Source organism: Carassius auratus, linkage group LG28B, assembly GCF_003368295.1.
Source record: "Carassius auratus strain Wakin linkage group LG28B, ASM336829v1, whole genome shotgun sequence".
In the NCBI taxonomy this organism is placed as follows: domain Eukaryota; kingdom Metazoa; phylum Chordata; class Actinopteri; order Cypriniformes; family Cyprinidae; genus Carassius; species Carassius auratus.
This window is the reverse complement of record NC_039293.1, coordinates 4,215,312-4,225,200: the sequence shown is the minus strand read 5'-3', so window position 1 is coordinate 4,225,200 and position 9,889 is coordinate 4,215,312. Positions and strand designations below refer to the sequence as shown.

At 34.7% G+C, this 9,889-nt stretch overlaps 2 protein-coding genes across 2 annotated transcripts in view; one reads left to right on the top strand and one right to left on the bottom strand.

Moving 5' to 3' along the window:
* LOC113067553 (cytochrome P450 2K6-like) overlaps nucleotides 1–7,722 on the top strand; it is a 15,136-nt gene extending 7,414 nt beyond the window's left edge. Inside the window, exons 2-3 of the mRNA XM_026239927.1 lie at nucleotides 7,246–7,387; nucleotides 7,520–7,722. Coding sequence (XP_026095712.1) covers nucleotides 7,246–7,387; nucleotides 7,520–7,722 — 345 coding nt within the window. The remainder of the gene's footprint in view (nucleotides 1–7,245; nucleotides 7,388–7,519) is intronic.
* Nucleotides 1–9,889, bottom strand: part of LOC113067797 (NAD(P)(+)--arginine ADP-ribosyltransferase 2-like) — a 95,875-nt gene that overhangs the window by 9,092 nt on the left and 76,894 nt on the right. The window lies entirely within an intron of this gene.

The following is a 9,889-nucleotide window of genomic DNA, read 5'->3' as shown; positions in this document are numbered from 1 at the left end:
TGAATTAGGTGTGAAACTATCAGGGAGCATTTAGTCTCCAGCCCAACATTTTACAGAACTGCCACTTTCCTGGAGTCTCAGAATTACAATGTGTCAGGTTCTGAGAGATCTAAGATTCCAAAAAATTATTTAATTAGAATACCATGAAGTATTGTGAAATACTATATATTAAGACTTTATATATAGGCTTTATGAACAGATTAGAGTGACTCGTGAGGACCAGCACCACCTCCTCTTGTTCGATGGTTTGAGGAATATATTTTCCGTGAATCCGGGATTAGATTTAGGAGCTCATTTTTATTCCACCTCCTTTCCTGAAAGTCTTGTCTTGCAGAATTGACTAAAAATTAATCTTTACATTAATTCCTAATATTTTGCAATTATTTTTGTCAGTTCTTTTGACCTGTTTTTTTTCTTCTTCTTTTCGGCTCATGACCCAGTCAGCATTTTTGTACAATGGTCAAGTCTTAACTTATCCATTTTTGTATTGATTTGTTGGTTTATATTTCTCATGGGTATTTCATAATTTTCGACTTTGAGTTAAAACAGTTTGAGTGTTAAAACTCTTTTTAGCGCATTTAATTTGGTAAAAGAAAACATGGCTAATATTTCTGCACATGAATATAAGGAGTTTTTCTCTTCCAGCTTTCCTGGACTATTGTATAGCACTCATAAATGATTAAATAAAAAATAATGGTAGTTATTAAGATTGATATGGTTTGGAATTGGTAAAATGTGCTTGGAAAAAATCACAATAAAACAATGTTTTAATGTTTTAAAGTTTGGAATATTAACTGACATGAATGAATGCTATATAAATATTGTTCATGTTAAACATAATGTTTATAAATGAAATCTTATTGTAAAGTGTTACTAAATATATATATTGTCTTTGAATGTGATTTTAAAATCTAGATGATTCGGATTAACCCTTTAACGCCATATCCTTTAAAACCTCAATGCCAGAGGGATATTGTGAATGCATGTGCCCGCTGGACACAGTTTACCTGATGCCACTGGGGTGGCGATGGGCATTGGTGGCTTGAGCCCGCCATCGCTGCTTGCAGCTATATTTATTATTATTATTATTATTTTTTTTTTTCCAACGTCTCGGGGGCTTTTGGGGCCCTTAACATGCTTAAAAAGTCTTGAAAATTGGCACACAGATTGGAACCTGCGGCCATTAGGGCCGGGCAGGACTGATACACGGGCGTGGCACAGGGGCTCTACAGCGCCCCCTGGAATATGGAGGGCCATATATCATACATTCTTGCTCGTAGACGTATGAAACTCGGTACACATATAAATCTCATCAATCCAAACAACTTTTGTATTGCATATCATAGGCTCCGCCCAACAGGAAGTTGGCTATTTAGGGTTTAGTATTCAAATTTTTCGTCAAAGTTGTGGGGGCTTTTGGGGTCCCTTAACATACTCAAAAACTCTTGAAAATTTGCGCACACTTCGGAATCTGTGGCCTTTAGGAGCCTGCAGAGGCTGGGACCCGGGCGTGGCACAGGGGCCCTACGGCGCCCCCTGGAACACAGTCAGAAATGTTGATGTATAGCTCACACATACTTGCACATATTTCATATGAAACTCAGTACACATATAGATCTCATCGTGCCGAACAACTTTCGTTTTGCATGTCATAGGCTCCACCCAACAGGAAGTCAGCTATTTAGAGTTATGTAAAAAGCGCATGCTCTGGAATTTGAAATACTTGTCATAGGTTTTTTTACACGATTGCCGCCAAATTCGGTCAACATGATCTCAAGACACTGGGGATGAAAAATTGCCAGGGGATTTTTGATATCTCGAACGGTTTGCTTGTGGCGAGGTGTTGAAATTATGGCGAGAAATGAGAAACAGGAAGTGTCTAATACCATCCACATACATTTCCTGATTTTAATCAAACTTCATCAGATTATTCGTTGTATGATGTCGATCGCATATATGTGACTATTAGGAGTCAAAGTTATAGCGCCACCAACTGGCAGCAGGAAGTGTGTCATTTTCAAAATGCTTTGAATTCAGCATCTTATTTTTACTCGATTTGCTTCAAACTTCATCAGAATAATGTTAAAACACAGCCGATATAAATCTGCTGGGGGATATTGATATCTAAAAATATTGTTGCCGTGGCAACATGTTAAACTGGAATACTTCTCAGGTGATTTTGAGGCATATAACATGCTTAGAATTTCATCAAACTCAGAACACATATCAGTATTTATGATAACTAGACACTGGCAAAAGTTCATAAGAGGGCGTGGAAGAGGCACTCTATAGCGCCACCTTTTGTCAAAAGTGGGGGGGGTTAGTTTTAGCTACAGACACCAAACTCGGTACAAAAATTGTTCTCATCAAGACGGACAACTTTCTAATTCACAGTCATCAGCTACGATCAACAGGAAGTCAGCTATTTTGATTTGAATGTGGATTTTTTTTTACATTTAGTTGTGAATTAATGCATACTGCTCAGAGGAGAGTAACACTATACACACCAAACTTTGTCTACATGATGCCAAAACATTTTAAACAACTTAAATTGCCAATGGATTTTGGATAGCTTGAACGGTTTTGTCGTGGTGATTTTTTTAAATGACAGTAAAAATGGAATTATTAATTTTCCTGCATTTTTTAAATTCCAAACACTTCAAAACCTTTTTTCATACAGACAAAAAGTCATTCTGAGTAAATATGGATAGTTTCACGACTTTACAACACTGTATGGATAACAGAAAATTAAATAACTGTCAGACATCTCATCTCACTCTGTCCCTCTGTTTGAGTGTGTGTGCTTAGACTTCCATTGTCTGAGAGAAATTGCGCCCCTACAGGTGCAATTACCGGAGTTTTAGTTTCTCTTTTAAATCGGTTAAAATACAAATAAATACTTGGATTTAATTCACACTGACAAGCTAAACCAACATATATGATTATTACCAGGTCAGGGCTCATTAATAATTGATGTGTGGTCAGTGATACGTGAGAAACACGAGAGATGAATCACCGCTCTGAGCATGAGCGTGTGGAATGACGAGCTCAGAAAAAACGAGTTTATTCTTGTTTTATAGCTATTAAAAATAAAGTATTGCAGCGATATCACACAATTCACCAATTAGAACACACCAAGAGCTAAATTAAGATGTTTTTGAACTGTTTGTGTGAAAATGAAATATTTGGGGCTGCCTATCTGAAATCACCGCCTCCGATCAGCGCGTACAGTGTCACAAGTTCAAAACTAACGAATTTATTCTTGTTTAAGAGCTTTTTAAAATAAAATATCGCCATAAATGCACACAATACACCCATTATAACACATCAAGAGCTAAATGCAGGTGTTTGTGACCCGTTTAAGTGTGCAAGACTATTTGAAAGCGCGACTGGCAGAATAACATATCTATCTCTCGAGCTGCAGGATTCTGCCTTTCGTCGTAAGAACGAACACATAACAGACAAGATTATTTCAAAATAGCTTGGCGAATATAAACGAAAACAGCCACGTGAACATAAACTGTTCAGAAACAAATCTGAAGTGGATCTACTGGATTTTAATATTAAGTGTGTGTACGTATTTATTTATTTATTATTTTGCTCTAACAAGAATTAATCTATATTTAATTAAATCAATTACATTTTATTTGACATTTGATATGTCCATTTCTGCATCTAAACGCATAAAAAAATCTAAAACATGTTCTATTATACTATTGACTATTATAATTTCTTTATCGTCCAATTTAGCTGGTGTACACACTTCCATTTTCATAATAAACTTGTTTGTTAGATTATACACAGTTACAGTGGTCTATAATAAATATTAACAGCTTTTATTCAAGCTGTTTTAGAATGATTGCTGTAAGCTAATTTTTTGAAATGTAAATCCCCCCAAAAAATTTAATAAATAAAAACATTGGAAAACAATAACTGTTGTACTTTTTTATACATTTTGTATAATTTCATAGTTTATGCATTATAGTTATAAAAACAAATACATTTTGCCACTCACATAGTAATTTTAGACCTTATCCTTTTCTGACAGTTTTAGGGATTTTTAAAAATCCTAAAAAACCTTATGTGTGCTGCAAATAATAATTTAAAACTCAAAAAGTAAATAGTCAGTTCATGCTTTATAAAGCCTTGTCCCAATATTAATAGAGGAGTGGTTCATACTCCTCCAAGAAGACACAAGAAGTTCAGACCAAACTTTTTTAACATGAAGCCAATATACTGAAGATGTTAAATTGCGAATGGCTTTAGGATACCTTAAATGGTGTGGCCATTACGATTTATTAAAGTAACATAAAAAAATACAACAGTAATTTTATTTTACTAAAATTTTTCATTCCCACTCTCTTTATAATTTTTTATATATGTAGAAGTCATCATTTGAAGGAAGCACAGTAAGTTTCATAGCTTTATCATTTTCAAGAGCCAGCATAAAATTAAAACTATCATAACTTATAAATGAAGCTTGCAATTCTTAGTACCAATAAAGGCCACCAGATGGAGGTATAGGATTACTTTTAAATAATTATTGTAGAAACGAGTATGATTTTAATCATTTATAGAAATCTTAAAAAAAAAATAATATGAATTTTATGTATTTTACTGATAAAATGACCCTCACTTAATTAGAATAACAAGCTGAAGTATTGTGAACTGTATATTAAGAATAATTCTTTATAGGCTTTATGGAAAGATACGTTTTGAGTGACTCTTGAAGGTTCAGCACCACATCCTCTTTTACCACTGTTTAAAGAATTAATCTTACAGAACAGGTGCGAATGAATTTTGGATAGCTTGAATGGTTTTGTCGTGGTGATTTTTTGAAATAATAGTAAAAAAGGAACCAGTAAATGTCTTTTTATTTTTTTAAAGTGCAGCTTCTAAACAAAAAAAATGCACACATAGAAGACCAGTCATTCTGAGGCATATTTCCTCAGAATGACTGGTCTCATGACCATAGTTTCATGACTATACAACACTATATGGATGATAGAAAATTAAAAAACTATCATACATCTGATGTCACTCAGTCCCACTGTCACTGTGGGTAATGTGTGTGTGTGTGTGTGTGTGTGTGTGTGTTAAGTGAATTAGGTGTGAAACTATCAGGGAGCATTTATGTCTCCAGCACCAACATTTTACAGAACTGTCGTTTTCCTGGAGTCTCCAGAATTACAATGTGTCAGGTTCTGAGAGATCTAAGATTCCAAAAAATGATTTAATTAAATACCATGAAGTATTGTGAAATACTATATATTAAGGCTTTATATATAGGCTTTATGAACAGATTAGAGTGACTCGTGAAGGACCAGCACCACCTCCTCTTGTTCGATGGTTTGAGGAATATATCTTCCAGAATCTGGGATTAAGATTTAGGAGCTCATTTTTATTCCACTCCTTTCCTGAAAAGTCTGTCTTGCAGAATTGACTAAAAATTAATCTTCACATTAATTCCTAATTATTTTGCAATTCTTTTTGTCAGTTCTTCTTGACCTGCTTTTTTCTTCTTCTTTTCTGACCTCATGACCCAGTCAGCATTTTTTGTACAATGGTCAAGTCTTAACTTATCCATTTCTGTATTGTATTTGTGTTTGATATTTCTCATGGGGATTTCATCATTTTCGACCTTACAGTTTGAGTTAAAACTCTTTTTTAGCGCATTTCATCTGTAAAAGAAAACATGCCTAATAATTCTGCACACATGAATATAAGGAGTTTTTCTCTTCCAGCTTTCCTGGACTATTGTATAGCACTCATAAATGATTAAATAAAAAATAATGGTAGTTATTAAGATTGATATGGTTTGGAATTGGTAAAATGTACTTGGAAAAAAATCACAATAAAACAATGTTTTCATGTTTAAGTTTGGAATATTAACTGACATTAATGAATGCTATATAAGTATTGTTCATGTTAACATAATGTTTATAAATGAAATCTTATTGTAAAGTGTTATTAAAGTTATATATATATATATATTGTTCTGTGAATGTGATTTTAAAGTCTAGATGATTCGGATTAACCCTTTAACTGCCATATCCTTTAAAACCTCACTGCCAGAGGGATATTGTGAATGCATGTGCCCGCTGGGCACAGTTTACCTGATGCCACGGGGGGGGTTATGGCATTGGTGGCTTGAGCCCGCCATCGCTGCTTGCAGCTATATTTTTATTTTACTGTTTGCTTCGCGATGAGAGGAATAAGACATAAATCACTCCAAAAAGATGTGATGTGGTTGAGGATTTGAGAAATGGATTTCCTCAGAAAAAAGAATGATGCACTTTATTCAGCAGAGATCATAAACATGAGTAAGTCTCTTTTTATTTATTTGTACTAGTTTTCACATGACGTGTAAACATTTTACTAGTTAGACTTATAAAATACTTTTTCCAAACTATAATTCCTGACTAAATGTATAATCAAGTGAAACATTCTGAAGTTTCAATAACAGTATACAATACTATACCATTCAAAAGCTTAATGTAAATAATATAAATGTGTCAAATAGAGATAACTCTAGCAAATGTAAAAACAATGCAGTTCTTTCAATTTATTCCCCCTAAAAAAACCTGAAAAATATTCCCAGCTCTTTTCAACATTTATAATAATAATAATAATGATGATGATGATGATGATAATAAATGTGTTTTTTTTTTTTTTTTTTTTTTGGTAGAAAATAAGATTGTTAAAAGGATTTCTGAAGGATTGTGTGACTGGAGTAAGGATGCCTAAAAATTTGTTTGAAAGTCAGCTTTGATTGTCCCTAATAAACTGTTTAACTGCTCCCCCAAGTGGATATTAAATTATGTTGTGGGATAATTAAATATATTCTTAATAAACTACAAACATAAAATTATATACTTTTATTTTCCACCACTATATATATATATATATATATATATATATATATATATATATATATATATATATAAATAAATACACTCACACACATACACACACACACACACATTAAAATATTAGTATCATTTGTATTTTATTTAAGGTACTTTTGAGGTATTGTCTTTTTAAAAGGTTTTAAAATAATAAAAGGTTAGCCTTTTTAAACTTTCTACAAACTGTTTTTTTTTTCAATTTTCATTTAAATTGTTCTAGTACTAAAAGAAGATTAGAAATGTTGCATTGGCAACTGACTGAAATAAAATACGTTTTTATTAAATTGTTTTATTGTAAAATAATGAAAATGTTTTTGAAAATGCTTCTGAATTCTAGGGGACATGTGTTCTGCAGCTGCTGACGTCTGTGTTGAGGGATGAGACTGAGTGGGAGACACCAGACTCCTTCAACCCTGGACACTTTCTAGATGAGAACGGTCAGCTGAGGAAACGAGACGCCTTCATACCCTTCTCTGCAGGTGTTGTGTTTTGACTTTGACATTAGACTGAATCTGATGTGAATGGCTTGATTGTCTTTTAGTAATTTTGATGATATAATTTTTGTTTTGTCCTGATACTGAATTATTGAAAAGCAGTCATTGATCTTTCAGGCCGCAGGGCTTGTCTTGGAGAGAGTTTGGCCAGGATGGAGCTCTTCCTGTTCTTCACCTCCCTCCTTCAGCGTTTCCGCTTCACACCTCATCCAGGAGTGTCTGAAGATGATCTGGATCTCACTCCAGTCGTTGGTTTGACTTTGAACCCTTCACCTCACAAACTGTGTGCAATCAGTAGAACTGAAAGTCAACCAAACTGATGCATCACTCACTGAAATTCAGTTCAGTTTAATATTATCACATCTGTCTTCTGAGAGGGTGATGATGTTTAATGTTATGTTCAGTGCATAACTTAATAACTGAAACTGAAGTTTCAACAGTGCCCTGACTGTTTAATTTTATAATTTTTGTTTTATGAATGCAATGTTCCAGTTATACTTAATGTTGATGCATTTTCTAAAAAAATTAGTAGGTACTGTTTTCTGTTTTGACATAAACATGTTCTACTGGCCATTATAGTGGGCCGATTGCCAAAGCGAGGGAGACCACCCCCATATTAGGTGCTGTTTTTAAATTACAATTCATGCTAAACTGTAAAAAACAAATACTCCAAAAATGTGAAGGCTTTTAGTTGTGATTTTCCTCAAGCTGCACTCCATTTTTCGGGCTGCTCTCTTCAGGGTGCAAGTATGCTCACTATACCACGGTGTCAGACTGTTTTCTTTAACCTTGATTAAGCGTAAAGGAGCAACTGTATTCTAAGTGCTTGAAAAGAGAGAATCCATAGTTTCTGTTACATCATCAAGTTGTTCTGAGGTTTTGGATATGCTAGAGAATTTGAATACATCAGGAAGATAACTTATAAAGCATTCTTTTGTGGTAGAAGTGATGGTTCTTCCATTCTTGTAACAGGAAGTAGATTTTACAGATTTAGCTATATGAAGTTTGCACAAAACTAAATAATGATCTGAGATATCATCACTTGGCTGAATAATTTCAACACTATCAACATCAATTCCATGTGACCGTATTAAATCTAGAGTATGATTTCGACAATGAGTAGGTCCTGAAACATGTTGTCTAACACCAATAGAGTTCAGAATGTCTATAAATGCTGATCCCAATGCATCTTTTTCATTATCGACATGGATATTAAAATCAACAACTATTAAAACTTTATCTGCAGCCAGCACTAACTCGGATGTAAAATCACCAAACTCTTTAATAAAGTCTGTATGGTGCCCTGGTGGCCTGTATACAGTAGCCAGTACAAACATAACAGGGGATTTATCATTAACATTTGTTTCTCTGGATAATGTTAAATGAAGCACCATTACTTCAAACGAGTTATACTTGAAGCCTGCCCTTTGAGAAATCCTGAAAACGTTGTTATAAATTGAAGCAACACCTCCCCCTTTGCCTTTTAGACGTGGCTCATGTTTTTAACAGTAATCTTGGGGGGGTGGACTCATTTAAAATAATGTAATCATCAGGTTTTAGCCAGGTTTCTGTCAAACAGAGCACATCTATATTATGATCAGTTATCATATTATTTACAAAAAGTGTTTTCGTAGAAATGGATCTGATATTCAATAAGCCAAGCTTTATCATTTGTTTATCCATATTGCATCTGTTTTTTATTTGTTGACATCAATTAAATTGTTAATCTTAACTTGGTTTGGACGTTTTTTGTATTTTCTAGTTCGGGGAACAGACACAGTCTCTATAGTGTGATATCTAGGTGAAAGAGTCTCTATGTGCTGAGAATTAGCTGACCTCTGTGACGTGAGGCAGCTAGCAGACGGTCGGTTTAGCCAGTCTGTCTGCTTCCTGACCTGGGCCCCAGTTAGTCAAGTACAAACTATAAGACTTTCTGCCATATTTCTAGACAGAAGAGAGGCACCACCTCAGGAGGGATGAAGGGCTCGTAACAAGTAGTTCCACTTACCATTGTCAAAGCTCTACCTCACTGGGTGAGATTTGATAACGCTGGGAAAACATACTGTTCCGCTTAGAACAGGGACGCTGCGGAAGCCCCATCCTTCCCGAAAGAGTTTTCAGAAGCAAATACACATATAACATCTGTTTAGGATAAATTTGAGGTGATAAAAACCCTCTTGGGAAGGCAAAAGTCTGCCAGGGAAACATGGACTCTAAGGCTATACCGTGGACTATACACATACGAGTACCGCTTAGGTCTCAATATGGAACCCAGTCTTCCACGGTTCTCACAGATTCATCATGAAAGCCTGGCACCAGACCTTCCACCACGTCCAGCTGCCTAGGGTGATGGAGGATATCAACAGTGTCTGCAACAAGGACACTCTGGACCAGTGTTAGCAAAGAAGTCTTTATAACGAGGCATCTGTGAAGCTCTTTTAGTGAAATTTGCTCTTTAGGAAATGCTCTTTTAGTGCTGAGGCGCAC